Source organism: Osmerus eperlanus, chromosome 20 (genome assembly GCF_963692335.1).
Source record: "Osmerus eperlanus chromosome 20, fOsmEpe2.1, whole genome shotgun sequence".
NCBI classification, from domain to species: Eukaryota; Metazoa; Chordata; class Actinopteri; order Osmeriformes; family Osmeridae; genus Osmerus; species Osmerus eperlanus.
In genome coordinates this window covers 11,789,899-11,806,561 of record NC_085037.1, presented here as the reverse complement: position 1 = coordinate 11,806,561, position 16,663 = coordinate 11,789,899, and the positions used below count along the sequence as shown (strand labels likewise).

At 43.8% G+C, this 16,663-nt stretch overlaps 3 protein-coding genes across 4 annotated transcripts; 2 read left to right on the top strand and 1 right to left on the bottom strand.

Moving 5' to 3' along the window:
* The first annotated feature begins 53 nt into the window (after positions 1 to 53).
* On the top strand, positions 54 to 9,489 carry LOC134040601 (probable ATP-dependent RNA helicase ddx6). 2 transcript variants are annotated; one of them, XM_062486567.1, is made up of 12 exons: positions 54 to 205; positions 1,202 to 2,272; positions 2,414 to 2,518; positions 2,733 to 2,862; positions 3,127 to 3,273; positions 3,512 to 3,606; positions 3,791 to 3,913; positions 4,116 to 4,244; positions 4,567 to 4,747; positions 4,977 to 5,078; positions 5,362 to 5,579; positions 5,911 to 9,489. In XM_062486567.1, exons 2-11 carry the CDS (start codon positions 2,030 to 2,032, stop codon positions 5,565 to 5,567), a joined length of 1,461 nt encoding a protein of 486 aa, XP_062342551.1. In that variant the 5' UTR covers positions 54 to 205; positions 1,202 to 2,029; the 3' UTR covers positions 5,568 to 5,579; positions 5,911 to 9,489. The 2 variants fall into 2 exon arrangements, with proteins under 2 accessions (XP_062342551.1, XP_062342550.1); XM_062486566.1 differs by having other exon boundaries at positions 5,362 to 9,489.
* A 564-nt stretch (positions 9,490 to 10,053) lies between these two features.
* tomm40l (translocase of outer mitochondrial membrane 40 homolog, like) lies at positions 10,054 to 14,119 on the top strand. The gene is made up of 10 exons (XM_062487283.1): positions 10,054 to 10,212; positions 10,887 to 11,110; positions 11,269 to 11,336; positions 11,480 to 11,572; positions 11,868 to 11,969; positions 12,136 to 12,241; positions 12,389 to 12,511; positions 12,833 to 12,909; positions 13,008 to 13,110; positions 13,229 to 14,119. The coding sequence occupies exons 2-10, from the start codon at positions 10,888 to 10,890 to the stop codon at positions 13,366 to 13,368; spliced, it is 1,035 nt and encodes a 344-aa protein (XP_062343267.1). The 5' UTR covers positions 10,054 to 10,212; position 10,887; the 3' UTR covers positions 13,369 to 14,119.
* Positions 14,120 to 15,585, bottom strand: LOC134041046 (apolipoprotein A-IV-like). The gene is made up of 4 exons (XM_062487284.1): positions 15,570 to 15,585; positions 15,414 to 15,465; positions 15,164 to 15,308; positions 14,120 to 15,003 (listed from the first exon to the last, which is right to left on the bottom strand). The coding sequence occupies exons 2-4, from the start codon at positions 15,451 to 15,453 to the stop codon at positions 14,427 to 14,429; spliced, it is 762 nt and encodes a 253-aa protein (XP_062343268.1). The 5' UTR covers positions 15,454 to 15,465; positions 15,570 to 15,585; the 3' UTR covers positions 14,120 to 14,426.
* Between the last annotated feature and the right edge of the window lie 1,078 nt (positions 15,586 to 16,663).

Sequence of the window (16,663 nt, the reverse complement as noted above, 5' to 3'; positions counted from 1 at the left end):
ATTGGCTTAGAACCTCACGGGGGGTTTAAATGGCAAGAACAAAGAAGAAGACGATGAAGCGAAGGAGACCATGTTGAATTAGCAAGAACAAACACAATAGAGACGAATTAATTCGGGTGAATTTAACAATCTAAGTCTTATAGCGAAACAAGTAACTAATCTGCCACACACAGAAGATTAGTTGTAACACCATCATCGGAGAAAGGTGGGTTTACAGTGTGTTTTGAGCCATTTTAATTAGAAAAAATAAGCTCTCTAACCTGCTTGCTAGCTAGCTACATAGCTAGGCTAGTTTACTTAGCTAGCTAAGCTAGAGCTAGCTAAACGACAACAAACTGGTTTGAGTAGGAGCTACCTATAGCAAATTTAACGCAGGTAGTTCCGCTTGCTGTCAGATTTAATATTTAGAATGCAGACAGCATATCACATTGAAGGTTAATCATTTTTACACGCTACATTGTTTAATTGGTCGATACACGTCAATCTTGTTTTGTTAGCTCACTTGATTAGCTCACTCTCTTTCGAGGAAGTTGGCAAGATAGCTAAATGTTAGCAGTTAGATTATGTTGGTCTATTGCAAAGAGCCTTCCGTTTTCCCCATGTTGCAAATCTGAACACAGAAGCGTCGCGTAATGTAGTGAATTGTAACGTGCTTTCTATTACGACTTGCTGTCGGGCTCGATGTAGTTACTAGTGTAAAATTGGGCCCACTATCATACAAGCGTCCTAGGGAATTATTAAACTACAGTTACAGTACAAAATTAGCTCAAGGTTGTTATATCGAATGGCCTTTCATTTTGCACGCAGCTAGCTTCCATGTTTGGCAAAAATTGACACGATCATGATGAATGCACGTTTTACAGTGCGCGTTCGGGTATTCGCAATGATTATGCGTTTGACATTTTTCACCATGCTTAAATGAAACTGAAACTGTCACAACAGATTTTGTGGACCGCAGAAGGTGCAACTTCTGTTTCAAACTGAGCTCCCATACTTTTTGCCATCTTCATATACCGTTGCAGAAATAGAAATGTTATTTTAATCTTAGTTTTTCATTTTTGCATTCATTTAAAAAGGTAGATACTTCGCCCATGTAAACTGAAAATTCTGAAGTGCAAACGTTTGTGTAACAGTATTGTCATGTTACACGCTCTGTTTACTGTACTAACCTCCTGTTCTCTGTGTCTTCCATTTGGCACAGGTTTGGTTTGCTGACTGACAGCGGAGGAAACAACCTGCTCAAGCCCTCTCACACTCAACCACACTCTTAAACACACACACACCGAGAGAGAACCTGTGGCGTCTAGAAGTCAGAGACCCCAGGAGCACCGGACAGGAGGAGCCAAAGGCGAACTTAAAAGCGTTTGCTTTTGGACTGTAGTACCCTTTGTATATTTTGAACATCAGGAAAGGTATTTTTTTCCCCTCAAGTGGAGATCTATAAAAACAGTGGAAAGCAAATATTGATCAAGGATTGTATTTTTTTGGGGGAAATATTTGTATAAAGATTCAAGAACATATTTTCAAGGACAAAGACATTGAGCGTTTCTAAAGGACTCAAAAACATAAGGAAATACTGTTGTTGAAATCGAAAAATAGAAACCGAAGTTAACTAAGATTATAAAATCTGATTCTATCCCCTCAGTGAAAATTGCCTTAGCTGTTCTATTTCAGGACCTAAACCCCTTGATACTTGTTCACATATAATTTTCTATATTGTGTGCAGGTATTTATGCATATGAATGCAAATTTCTCTTCATTTTGAAGAGCTCTTGTATAAAGACTTATTTTTCCGTACGTCAGTCACTCTGTTGTTATAGGGGCCTGAACTGAACGTATCTGTGTATATGTAAATACTATAAATTGACTTCTGTTGTCAGAGCTTTGAACAAAACAGAATAGAAAATATGATTTGTTAATGCTTTAATAGACTTTCTACTTTTTGGAGAAGCTTTTTGAGGAAAGAACTTAAGAGGGGGGAGAAAAGGAAAAAAAAAGATTTAAAGAAGAAAATAAACAAAAGGAAGAAATGGCAACCGCCAGAACAGAGAGTCTTGGCCCTGTTGTCATGGGACTGAACAAGCAGAACGGGCAGCTAAGAGGACAGCCCAAGCCGGCCTCACCTCAATCAGGACCCCTAGCCATGGGAAAGGTGACAGGGCTCGCCCAGAAAGCAGGAGGTGTGCCTCAGGAGGGAACTGGCATCAGGTTTGGGGATGACTGGAAAAAGAGCCTGCAGCTTCCTCCCAAAGACACCAGGGTCCGGACTTCGGTAAGTCATGGTTCAGTCTGGTTTGTTTTTCTGCCTTCTAAAAATTCCAAATTCTGCCCTTTTCATCTCGGTTTCATATATTGTCCTCTTGTAGTGCCTCTAGCATGTTTTAAAAGCACCCGATCGACTTTTGTTTCCTAGGACGTGACTTCCACCAAGGGGAATGAGTTTGAGGATTACTGTCTGAAACGAGAGCTACTGATGGGCATCTTTGAGATGGGCTGGGAGAAGCCTTCCCCTATCCAGGTACGGCAGTTAGGATTTTGGGTCCTTTTTGTGTGATCAGGCGTGTGAATCTACTTGACATTTACATTTAGTCATTTAGCAGACGCTCTTATCCAGAGCGACTTACAGTAAGTACAGGGCCATTCCCCCCGAGGCAAGTAGGGTGAAGTGCCTTGCTTTCAAGAACACTTTATTTTCAAAGCATCTGTTAACCCATGCGTTTGTGGCCCCCCAGGAGGAGAGCATCCCCATTGCCCTGTCCGGCCGTGACATCCTGGCCAGGGCTAAGAACGGGACCGGAAAGAGCGGTGCCTACCTTATCCCCATGTTGGAGAGAATAGACCTGAAGAAGGATCACATACAAGGTAGAACTAAGTCGAATCAAAATCACATTTCGTTTTTTATTTTATTTCCCTTTTCACGAGCACAAAGGCACAGACGACTAAGCATGTCTAACAACCGATACTTCTCGAGAGAAAGTTTGGATTATAGATTACACAATGAGTATTTTATAACATCAATACTTTCTCTGAAGAAAGTCTTCCTTGTCTGTTGCACCACATGCCTCCTGGCTTTATGGATGTTGCCTCCTCCTTCTTACCGAATCTTGTTCTCTGTCGGGTCGGTAGCCATGGTAATGGTCCCTACCCGTGAGCTGGCCCTGCAGGTGAGCCAGATCAGCATCCAGATCAGCAAACACCTTGGAGGGGTGAAGGTCATGGCCACCACCGGAGGAACCAACCTGCGCGATGACATCATGCGCCTGGACGAGACCGGTAATTTCAAAAGAATTGATTCCGTTCTGTGTGCCAAACCAGAGTTGAGACTGATTTGATTGGACGAGCCTTATCAGAGAGGAATAGTCTAAGTGAATTACAGGATTGCAGGGCTTAGTTACGGAATATGGATTTCTTTATGAGGATGTCGGGGGTTGTTGCAGATGTGATCAGTTAGCAGCTTGTTTCCACTGAGTTTGCCAGCCTTCTGACTGCGCCCTCTCCTCCACTCCCACAGTGCATGTGGTCATAGCAACACCTGGCAGGATCCTGGACTTGATAAAGAAGGGTGTGGCCAAAGTGGACCGAGTCCAGATGATGGTGATGGATGAGGTAATGGAAGAAACGGGAGGAATTCAGTAACCAGACAATATTCACAGTATATTTACATTGAATTAGACCCACCAGCTACCTCATATTTGACCACGATGGGCCTTGAAATAAGATGCTGCACCCTATCCAAGGCCCAAGCATGTCTACATAAAATATATCCCCCCCCCCCCACACTTCCTTTCAGGCAGATAAGCTGCTGTCTCAGGACTTTGTGGTTCTTATCGAAGATATCATCAGCTTCCTGGCTAAGAACAGGCAGATCCTGCTCTACTCTGCCACCTTTCCCATGAGCGTGCAGAAATTCATGGTGAGCACAGGAGAAGTGTTCCAAAGCCACATGGAAGCATTCTGGGCTCACGACAGGCCAGACTGTTGTGTGTTTGCCTACACAATTTAAGATTGAGGATTGTTTCACGAATCTGTGTGCGAACCAATAGGAACCCCTTCGTGTTTGTAAATGACGCAAATCTTCCTCTGTATCAACTGTCACTGTCTTCGTCCTGGACCAGGCCAAGCACCTTCAGAAGCCCTATGAGATCAACCTGATGGAGGAGCTGACTCTGAAGGGCATCACCCAGTACTACGCCTACGTTACCGAGCGACAGAAAGTTCACTGCCTCAACACGCTCTTCTCCAGGGTAAGGCCAGTCGCCCCGCCAGAGTGTGTCTGGTTTGGTAGTTAAGGCCAGTTCACACTGTCCCCCACAACGTCCAACAAACACAAAATATTCTGTTGTTGGGTTTAGAATGTCTGGAAAGATAAGGGTCATTTTCACACTGCCACAACAAACGAGCATATCACACCAAACCACCAGAACCAACTGTTGGTGGTTGTTACAGTGCAGGTTTGAAAGCATTTTTGGATGGTTGGGTGTCTTACAATTAATGTTGGATCCACCCAAATCACACCCTGAGAATGGTGTATAACACATGTTCTGCTGTTTTGTCTTTTCCTTACAGCTGCAGATCAATCAGTCCATCATTTTTTGCAACTCCACCCAGCGAGTTGAGCTCCTAGCCAAGAAGATCACCCAGCTGGGCTACTCCTGTTTCTATATCCATGCCAAGATGATGCAGGAGTACAGGAACCGTGTTTTCCACGACTTCAGAAACGGGCTCTGCAGAAATCTGGTCTGCACAGGTATGTATGTATGCCACCGCATGTGGGCTTAGCCAATAAGCATTAGCATAGAAAACTTGCTACTTTAGAGTAAACGCAAGTAGATCTAAGATGTAGTACGTTGAAAAAAGTGTAAATGTTGAAGCTGTCTTGTTTGAAAATTATGTGGTTTAAAGGAGTGTAAAGCAATATGATGTAGCTCTACATTGCTGTCTGAGTAGCGTCACATTTTCTGGGTTTCATCCAACAGATTTGTTCACCAGAGGTATTGACATTCAGGCGGTCAACGTCGTCATCAACTTTGACTTCCCCAAGAACGCTGAGACGTACCTTCATCGCATCGGCAGATCTGGTACGTGGACTGAAGCATCTCCGTTTCAGCTGCCGACCTTTCTAGCTACAACTGCTTAACATCATATTATCAAACATCTAGTCCATTCCCAGTCTAAATCTACATTTCAAAGATGGCCATCGTAACATAAAAGAGTTTTAAGAGTTTTACTCCACACTTACAGCTACCACTGCCCAAACAAACACTAACAGCCAACAGTTGTTGGGTTCGGTTGCACACACCATTTCTCATGAAGACTTGTCTTCTCCCCTATCCACTCTCTCACTCAATCTCTCCATCTCAGGGCGGTTTGGTCACCTGGGCCTGGCCATTAACTTGATCACCTCGGAGGACCGCTTCAACCTGAAGTCCATCGAGGACCAGCTGGTGACTGACATCAAGCCCATCCCCGGTAGCATCGACAAGAGCCTGTACGTGGCCGAGTTCCACACCTCCAACCCAGACTGTGAGGTGGAGGAGAAGGCCGGTCGGCAGCAAGGGGAACCCTAAGCCCCTAATCCAGTGAGTCCCACCCCAAGAAAAGCCTACATTTCCCACATTTTTGCAAAAGTAGTTCTCTTCCTATGTCCCAAAGCAGCTGCTTAGCATTTGCAGAGATGCGATTCGAATGGGATCAGTGTGTATTAAACAATGTTAGTTCCAACCAGCTAAATCACAGGGATCGTTTAGGTCTTCTCCTATTGATTATTCTGTTGAAAACTGTTTCTCATGATTCACAAATACTGCAGGAGGGAGTAAGGGGTTAATTAGCAACCCCTCCTTCCCCCCTTTCCTTGAGCCCTGTGTTGTCCCCCATCTCTCTCTAATCCCTGACATCTTGTCTTTCATCTAGGACAGTAAGACAGAACCAGGCTTTTGTACGAAGTCCTGCTCTTGCACACTGGCTTAAGGCACCTCTTCAAATTTCACAGATGTCAAGGATTTTATGTTTTGTTTTAATTTCTTTTATTTCACTGAGAGCTGGCCGCAGATTGTTCATTGAAATTTTCCAACCGTTCTGTTTTGCACCGAGCTAACTCACCCCATGCACCATACTTTACAGTCTCTTTAGAAGAAGCCTTTTTGTTTTTTTATTTATTTTTTAGTACAGCAGATGGTCCGGGGGAACACGTGCTTGTTAAGTTGTTTTTAACCTGTTCTGAATATGTAGCCCTCCCAAGTTTATGGCTAGCAAGTATAAACTAGGTCTATGGATATTAGAGGTGACTTCCACCAGCCATCCTCCTCGCTCACAGTCCTCTCTCTCCAGTTGTCACTCAAGTGCCTTGATTACTCCCACATGCACTCTCATCCATTCATACGTCTGTTTTTCATGACAACCAGAATATGAGCACAATTAAGCTAAATAGTGAACCTGGAATTTTCTTTGGTATCCGTTATGCAATTTAATTGTTGTACGCAGCGAGGGCAAGTCCCTCTGTCCTTTGAGACGTGCAGTGACCCGGCTCGAGGTTATCACTTTTTAGATGTGAACTTTGCAATAAAAAGCATCTTTATTTTGACGTGACTGCTTTCATGTCACTATGGAAACATTCTTTGAAGTTGGAGCGAATAGGATTTAATCACCAAAAGACAGACTGCCCATAATAAAGCTATTGATGTTAGTCTAAAATTAAACACAACACAGGATTAATTATATGACCAGGTCACGACCAGTATCGTCACAAGTATCGTCTAGCTAATTACTGCTCAGCTTGTGCCATGTGGCCTGATTTTTAACCCTGAACTGGAATTCCATTATTATTTCACAGTGGTGAAGATTTTTATATGACTTCTCTGGGCTGCAATTTGGTAATATGCACAGGGTTTTGTTAAGGTAACTATTAGGTGCTCTGGAAGTTTACATGGTGCAGAACAAAAAGGTTGACACTTTCTTTGCCCCCTCCCCCCAAACCATGTGTAAGCCCATTAGGTTAAAGGCCAACATTTTTCGTCCGTTTCTTCAGACCCATGTTAACTTGAGGTCTTTGAATGTATTTAATGCCAATTTATTATTTCAGCCCGGTGGTAAATGCCAATCCCTCAAAGCTCTCTGATAATTCTCTTCATCCAAACTCCAGGAGAAAAATTGAGGCATTTTGATAGAATGGATAAGGATTGCAAGGCAATCTTCTTGTGTGATTTCATCATACTTCTACTTTATTGATATGAGGCCCCTGTTCGTTTGTTTGTTTTATATATATATATTGAGCAAGTATAATATCATCGCCTGAGGGTCTGGTTTATTTTGAAAGCAAAGTTGTAGCATCTTCAAACTGGCAGCTGTGATTTTTTTTTTTTGACCCTCCTTTAAAAAAAAATAAAAAAAAAACCATAGGTAGAGATGAAAGCAGAAAACAAATCGATACATTTGGTTATTTTCAAACTAATTTTATTGATGATGCTTTGCTGAGCAGGTAGGGGATATTGCTGGTATTTGGGACTTCGGGAAAGCTTTTGGTGGGTTTGTGAAATCCAAGTCTTCAAGATGTCATGTTGCTCTGGCATCTTGAATTTTTTCCTCTCTCCGGTACTTAAACTTTTACCACAACAACAATCGCAACAGTTTTTGTTTTGAAATCCTCATACTTTTAGTTCCAATGTACAGGTTGGACAATTACCATTACCATTGTTTTGCTTTAAGTGCTTGAGAGAATGCTAACCTAGCACAGTCATATTGGGGTGCTTTTTCTGATCTTGTAACCTGATTATCTTCCATCTTTGTGAGAAAGTATCACATTTATAGAAGAAATTCAGGAACACACCCCAGATTAGCTTGGTCAGTCTTTTTACGAGGTGTTCTGAATCATTTTGAGGAAATGAGGTGAAAATGATTCTTAGTTTACACAAGGCGTTTACAAGTACAAAAAGAAATATTTGCTTCATGGTGGTCAAGAGTTAGATTTTTTTTTTTTTTTTTTCATCCTTTTGGTAACTGACTTTCAGGATTTACATTGAAGCAAAACCAAAAAAGTGTAGTGTGTGTGAATGAAAGACAACGAGAATGAGTGTGTGAATGAAAGACAACGAGAATGAGTGTGTGTGAATCAGTTAGAATGCTGTATGTTTCATCAATGTTTTGTGTCTGCGATTGTAAGAGTGGCATATAATGTCTTAATACTCTTTTTGGGTGTTGGCAAATGACTTCCAATTTACTAGTCTCCTCTTGTAACCCGTACCCTGCTAGCACAGAACAGGTCAAAGCACTGTGAAGTACAGAATGCATAAATAGTTAAGGGCAGGTTGCTGCATATTCCCATCTCGGCTCCTATGTCAATGCTTACCAAGGAGACCAGTAAAAGGGGAGCGTTTAGTGTTGATGGAGCTTTTGTCAGTTGGTAAAGTCTGGATGCGTGTCACAATCGAAAATAATGTCTAACTGCATACGTTTGGCTGTTGAGTCGGGTATACCTGTGTGAATGATTATGAATGTGTGAATGGGGGGAGGGGGGGGGTGTAACTTTCCTGGTAACCTTCAGGTATGTAGAGTAACCATGTTCACAGCAACCTGTTTAGAACATGAGTAAGAAAAGCTTTCAACAGCGGGGATTGGGGCTGGGTTTGGGTTTAATGTAATGTAGCAATCATAGTATTGCTGCATAAGGTTTGAACAGAATAAAATGACGACTCCCAAGAAAATCTGAAACCAGAGGGGTCTATTATTCTCATATTGGAGAAGTATTAATTGACAAACAGCATCTCCAAATATTTCCAGGACATTAAATTGGATTATGCAGACATTCGGGACGTTATGAGATCTCATATATCATAATGGACCGAAGACAGTCCTAAGAGGTAACACTGAGACAATAGAAGCAGTCTTTTCTCAATTCAAATTTCTTTTTTAAAATATGTGTAAGTAATCTGAAGTCCTGTTCGCCCGGGATACGCACCCTGTATGTAACAGTTGACATACATTTCTGTTGTCACAAAAGGCCGGTTGAGTATATTATCTAGACTTCAGCTCAGTCCTGTTTTTGATTTTTTTTGGGGGGTGGGGGTTTGGTCAGGGGTGTCATGTACACACCTTTGGTGGCAATTTATCTTATTTGTTGTTTTCAAACCTGTTACGCACCCCAACAACAGTTGAGAAACAAAGAACTTGCGTTTACTTATGAAAAAACGTAACCAGAAAGCCCTGAATTTTTCCTTAAACTGAGCGCCATGTTCAATAGTCAATAAGTATAATAAAGCTACAATTAAAGCATTTTCATCATGTGGAGGTTTATATATGAATTGAATTTGCTGTTTTGATTGGCATATACTCTAGTATTGTTTTGATTGGCTACTATTACAATACAGGTTTTATGCATTCCTTGTGATTTCTCTGTTTGGCTGTATCCCCTCTACTAAAAACTGAAGCAATACAGAAGATTACACTGTAAGTAAATGCAGGCGATCATTGGACTTAATAAATTGAATTGAAATTAAATGTTTGGTGTCTTCGTTTTTCATTTGAGTGGTCCAGAAAGGGCAATACTACCTCTATCAACTGAAAATAAACACACAACTGGGAATCTGATGGTGAGTTGTGGTTAGGGAAAGACTTCACTTCGAATACGGTAGGACAAAAGATTGGAGGATGGTCCGCGCTATTGAATGGAAATGGCTTAATGAACTGTTCCACGGCTGGTTGACTGCCCAGCCCCCTATCTTACACTGACCTTCATAGCTGCACGTTTTCTGCATTGGAACCGTCATGAATTGCAACCAAACTTTGAATGGGTGATGCCCCCACTCTTTACCTCTGAAAAGGCCCACCAATCCCATGAAAATCAACCTTCTTATCCAATGGAATGCAGGCAGACCCAGTTGCTGAAAATGCTGCAAATACGTGTTTAGCTGTTCTTAGAGGCGAGTGCCTAATTGTCGAATCCTATTTAATTCCGCTTGCAAATGACGGCTCTCTGAACCAATATGCTGAAAGTAAAGGAGGGGTCAAAACGGGTAAATCAAGTCCTTTCATAGAGTGAATACATGCTGGTTGCGTAGTCCAAGATTGACAGGTGAGTCTGCCAGCCCTCTTGAGGCAAGTTATAATTTGTCCAATCCAAAACTGTATTTCCTACAAGTAGGCAGGACTTGCTGATGACTCATGACAGTTTCTTCTTCGTTGGTACTGCCGGGTGTTGAATCGTCCTCTGGAAATCACAACGTGAGTAGCCTGTCTACAATTTTATAACACGAGGTTTAATAGAAAACATGCCGCTTATATATAGAATTGTTACTGTACTTGTTGGTTTGCTTTTAGGTCTGTAACTACACAGTCTGCAACACAAACATTCTCATTGTCTTGTTAGGGTATTAGACCACTGGAAGATGTCAGCTAGCATGCTAGCGAGCTAGCTGAGTTAGCTAGTTTGTTAGCTAGCCATCTTATTTGCTGCACAGTTAGCAGAGCAGCGAAGACAGTTTAGCCATGCAATAGCTTAATCTACTTACTAGCCAACTGGCTAGTACTCAACCTAGGGACATTATAACGACCATCGAACATCTAGATTCCTAGCACTGATGGGAAGTTGATGGCTGTCCGATTTCGCAAAGAGCAGTTCAGGATCAATGCCAATGTTAATTCACTTGTGTGTAAAGAAGAAACATTTGAAAATGACATCGTTTGCCGAATTATCCACGATGACGTCTGGAAATGCCTTTCTAGTCACATGCATTGGCTTTAACATACTGTTTTAAAGCGGCACCGCTTCACTTCTCCAAACCCGTCTCCCAGCATCTTCAACAACATCCCTCTTGTTGGTCTGTCCTGTGTTACATTGAGTCCCTAACAGACTCCTATCCTCACCACACCTCCTACCCCTCAATCCCTCTCTTCAGAATGGGCAGTGTTTTGGCTGCCAGCTCCCCTAACCCGCCGCCACCGCCAGCTTCGGCTGGGGCGGTCCCAGGTGGCCCCGGGCTGACCATGCCTCCTGGGTTCACTATGCCCCCAGTGTCACCTGTCCTGCCTGCTGGCGGCTCAGCCTCCGGGCAGCAGGGGGAGTCAGAGCCTCCCCTTCCCAACCCTGGGGCGTTTGAGGAGTGTCACCGCAAGTGCAAAGGTAACCAAAGATGTTTCTGCCATGGCACTGGGGGAATATTGGATGGTATTGCTGTGTGGGAGGGTTATTGGCTGTGTGTGTGTGTGTGTGTGTGTGTGTGTGTGTGTGGGGGGAACATTTTGGACTGTGTCTCAGTTGTCTGCCATTTTCGTTTTCAGAGGTTTTTCCCATGCAGATGGAGGGGGTACGGCTCATTGTTAACAAGGGCCTTAGCAATCACTTCCAGGTCAGTAAGGGTCAACACTTCACTGTCAACAGCATCCATTTAATCTTTTCTTGTTTTCATGCTATGGATTGAACCAATGCTGAAATGAATGAGATGATTGACTGATGCGTGTGTGTGTGTGTGCTGTCTTCCTCGAAAATTAGGTGAATCACACATTAATGCTCAGCACCCTGGGAGAGTCGAGCTATCGCTTCGGGGCCACCTACGTGGGCGCTAAACAGATGGGCCCAGCTGAGGTATTCTGGTGACCTCTGACCTCACATTTACATTTAGTCATTTAGCAGACGCTCTTATCCAGAGCGACTTACAGTAAGTACAGGGACATTCCCCCGAGGCAAGCAGGGTGAAGTGCCTTGCCCAAGGACACAACGTCATTTGGCATGACCGGGAATCGAACTGGCAACCTTCGGATTACTAGCCCGATTCCCTCACCGCTCAGCCACCTGACTCCCTCCACATTTATACATGTATATATATTTTACACATTTGGTCAGGAATTGTTGTTGTCTAAAAGTCAGATTTTGTGTGCAGTCTTTCCCAGTCATGGTAGGAGACATGGACAACAGCGGGAGCCTCAACGCCCAGGTCATTCATCAGGTCTCCGAGAAACTCCGCTCCAAACTCGCCTTTCAGGTAACGCTGATTATCTTTTGTTATTTTCGTTCAGTCTGCCACCACACCAAGGTTTTCTGTGGTTAAAACAACAAAACTAAACAAAAATCCTCAAAGGTGGTACTGCGTGAAGTCATTTTGTTTAGCTGTCACCTTGAACATTGGTCCTCTTTGTGTTTGCTCCCAGACTCAGCAGCAGAAGTTTATGAACTGGCAGGGGGATTTCGAGTTCCGAGGAGAAGACTTCACTGCTGCCGTTACCATGGGCAACCCAGACGTCCTTGTAGGCTCTGGTTGGTCATCTCTATCCCATAACTCTATTCAAGGCCGTCTGGTTTTTATATCCATCGAGTAACTTGGTTGTTTCACCTCAATTAAAAGCAATCTTACTTCAATTCAAAGCAATATTGAATATTGTGTCTCCCACTTTCTCCGAATAGGTATTATAGTATCACACTACCTCCAGTCCATAACCCCGTCCCTGGCCCTGGGAGGAGAGCTAGTTTACCACAGAAGACCGGGAGAGGAGGGTGCCGTCATGTCTCTGGCTGGCAGATACACAGGTAGCTCTGTCCTCTGACAGTACCGGGAATGATTCATATCAGGGAGTCAGGTGGCTGAGCGGTGAGGGAGTCGGGCTAGTAATCAGAAGGTTGCCAGTTCGATTCCCGGCCGTGCCAAATGACGTGTCCTTGGGCAAGGCACTTCACCCTACTTGCCTCGGGGGAATGTCCCTGTACTTACTGTAAGTCGCTCTGGATAAGAGCGTCTGCTAAATGACTAAATATCACATGAACACAATTAGTTCTCTTTTTCCCCCTCTCCTCCAAAAGCTGGAGTTGAGATCCTGGTCTATGGTGTCAATTCTGTATTTCTTCCTCTAGGCAGTAACTTCATTGCTACGCTGACATTAGGAGGAGCTGGGGCACATGCCTCTTATTACCACAAAGCCAATGACCAGGTATCACCCGAGATTCTCTTCTTGTTTGCCCTGGAAGCAACTGCTTTTGTCTTAGTTTGGCAAATGTGTAACTCTATTCATGCTTGTGTGTCCCACAGTTGCAGGTAGGCGTGGAGTTCGAGGCTAGCACTCGTATGCAGGAAACCAGCGTTTCATTCGGTTACCAGCTCGACGTGCCTAAAGCCAATCTACTCTTCAAAGGTAAGGCTGGATGAACAGTTCTCATAACACTCTTTCCCCTCATTAGTAGCTTCCCTGTCACTTCCTGTCATCGTATCAGATCTGTGGTTAACGGCGTCTGATTGGTCTCTCCCTCCAGGTTCTGTAGATAGTAACTGGGTGGTTGGGGCGACGCTAGAGAAGAAGCTGATCCCACTGCCCCTCTCCTTAGTCCTGGGAGCCTTCCTCAACCATCGCAAGAACAAGTTCCAGTGCGGTTTTGGTGTTACCATTGGCTAGGCGCTCTGCGACAGGGGGGGGGGTCACGCCCCCCTGATGGACTTCACAGAAAAGACAGACAAACGTACCAACGGCAGGCATGTTGAAGGCCAGGACTCGCTCCTCAGTCTCGTGTTTCCTCGACTTGTCTCCCAAATCTGACTTTGCAAGCTAATTGTTTTCTTTGTTGTTTTTTTGGGGGGTCACATTGCAATAATGTGTCAAGACTAAATGTGTAATTGAAATGGTATGCCTGGAGTTACATAGTAATCAATGGAACAATCTAAAATAAAATTGAGGGCGCATTCATCCGTCTGCCAGTTATAGGACAACGAGGTGACGAGACTGTGACCACGAACATCAGCGACCAACTTGGCGGACAGCTGAACAGGAGGACGTAAAAACAAATGGTTTCTGGAAAGTCAAATTACAGTAATTGTGTGTTTAATTTGGTCAGTGCCTGTCCAGTTTAATCTGTCTTTGTTTTGCCTATGTTTTATTCCACACTGTTTTGTACTGTACGGTTTGTTTTGGCATGAAGTGAATGACAAAGTTTGTGCAGTTTCTTCGGTTGGTTCAGTTATGTGATGAGAGCCAGGGAGAATGTCGTGGTTTTCAAGCTGTTTGTCTTTTATTTGTCATCTTCTAATGGTCAATATATATTAAACGATATATATTACCTGTATATATCTATTGGAAAAATAATAAATGCCATTTCTTATAAAAATCATTGTCATCTTTAATACTCAGGGTTGAATAAATGACATTGACATTAGCGTTGAAATATGTTTATTTATGCACATAAATACTGGATAGGTTCAGATGAGTTTATCAAAAGAGTTGAGGTGTGGGTAAAGGACAGCAGTTTCATTTGATATATCTTGTATGGGAGGATGTGGATAAGAAGTTATGGTTCTTAACCACTTGTCCAGGTACACTAGATAATGTAATGCATACATTAAATGTGTAATATTGCACTTTTTAACTCTACAATGGCATCCTCATTCCAACAGCAGCATTTTAGAGTATGATGAAAAACTGGAAATGATAACTCAAGTGTCCAGTTCCAGCAACTGTGTTTACTGGCTGCCCTTGGTGAAGGACTCCCAGAGCGAGGCCAGCTGGGCCTTCAGGTCCTGGGCGTTGACCTCCAGCTTCTTCAACTGCTCTCCGTAGGGGGCCAGACTCTGCTGGATCTCCTGGGTCTTCTGGGCCAGCTGGGTCTGGAAGCTCTGGGTCAGAGGAGCGATGCTCTGCTGGAAGGCCTCCAGGTTCTGCTCCATCTTCAGCTTCAGCTCGTCTGTCTGGGGAACCAGCAGAGACTGCAGCTCCGTCACGCTCTTCTCCAGGCTCCCCTTCAGCTCGTCGCTCTTCTGCAGCAGGCTGGCCTTCAGGGTCTCAGAGTCCACTCCCTCTGCGTAGGCTGCCACCTCCTTCCTCAGCTCCTCCACCTGCCTCTGGATGTCTGTGCTCAGCTCCACGGCGTAGGGCTGCAGCTGGGCCCTCATGGTGGTCATGTCCTGCTCCAGGCGGCCCTTCAGCAGCTCAGCCTCCTGGGTGAGTTTAGCCAGCAGGTCCTGAGCCAGGGGGGTCACCTGACCCTGCAGGGCCACACTGTACTGGTTGACAGCAGCAGCACTCTCAGTGATCCTGGCACTGTGGAGAGAGATAGAGAGAGAGACAGAGAGGGAGATACGGAGGGAGAGAGATACAGAGAGTAGGAAAGAGACAGAGAGAGCGTTCAATCCCGTGTTGAAGACATGCCTCTGTAGCTGTGGTTATGATGCTGTGGAGGTTGTTCTACAGTGACACTTACTTGAACTCCTGGCCCAGCTCAGACTGCTTGATCTTCTGCAAGGTGTCTTCAGCAGTGAGGGTTGCCTTGGCAACATAGTCCCAGAATGCATCTTTCACCAAGTCCAGCCTGGCTGGGTCCTGCCACAGAACATTGGCATTGCAGCCTGGAGGAGAGACAGGTAGAGACAGTTAGTGCAAAGTGTAAAGTGTGCTCAACTTAACATTAACATCATGTCAGGAATACATTTCTAAACGATTGAGGAACTCACCAGTAAAAACAGCCAGGGCTAAAACCACGAGAACCTTCATGATTGATCTTAACTGGTGAGAAAAAAAAACATATTTGATCAATTTACGATTTATTATATGATTTCAATGACACAGAGTTCTGGACTAATCCTATAAAATGTAAGCTTGTGTCTTACCTCTGAGAGATATTATGCCTTGTCTCTTGGTCTGTCAGTGAGTGTGTGCTGTCCAGGTGTAAAACCTGGCTTTTTATGAGCGCTGTAGTGCCACCGTGAAGGACAAAGTCTAGCTTCCAGTGCCATGCTGGTTTATGTTGCTGTCACTCCAACCTTGACATCACACTTACACCTTCCCCTGACATGAACCTTTAGGGGACAGAAAGACAGACAGAATCAGATTTTCAACATTCATCCAATAAATACAACTTCACTGCGACACTTGAAGCAGTTGAAAGTCGTTTATCTGTGAAAGTTATCCAGCTTTGGGTATGTGAGGGTGAGCAAACAATCATGTCAGAAATGACACATTCCTGGTTGATTAAATGGCACTTGACAAGACAAAGTTCCCTTTCGGTGACTTTACAGCTCACTTGCTGCCAAGAGTTTGAGACGTAGAAACTTAATTATTTTCCTTTAACTGTACACAGACAAATGGTACCATCTGTTACACACAGATGGTACTTTTCAACCCAACACACATGCATACTGATACGATAACGCTATCCACCACTCAAGCTGTATCAGTCAGTTAAGGTAACATCTGCTTTAAGTCACTGGAGTACAGCACTGTATTGAATGTGTTGAACTTTGGCTCTACAGTTCAACCCAACCCAGTGTAGAGAATCTTGGAGAGTAGTTGTTTTTTCACAGTTATAGTTACACAAGTGACCAGATAGGACCTCCAGCTGTCTTGAGAAGTCATCGATCACCTCATAGATCCATATTCATTCAAGCCTAATTTTTTTAAGGGCAGTAGCTGTCACAGAGATAGCTACATTGATTGATTGGTGTATAGAATTACCATATGTTATAAGTTTATAAAAGACTGTGTGAGGGGTGAACGGGGCCACCCTTCTGAAGGATTTTAGCAATACGTCCTCCGTCATGACTGGTCACAGAGCGCTCTGTTTGCTAATATACCGTACAAAATAAATCAATTGTATTAAGCCGGCATCTTGGCTATTCAAAATACACAGTATCGTCAGATACAGATACACCACAAGCCCCGGGGAGGGCCAGTTCCTCTATAAAGCGACCTGGATAAGGCAGTC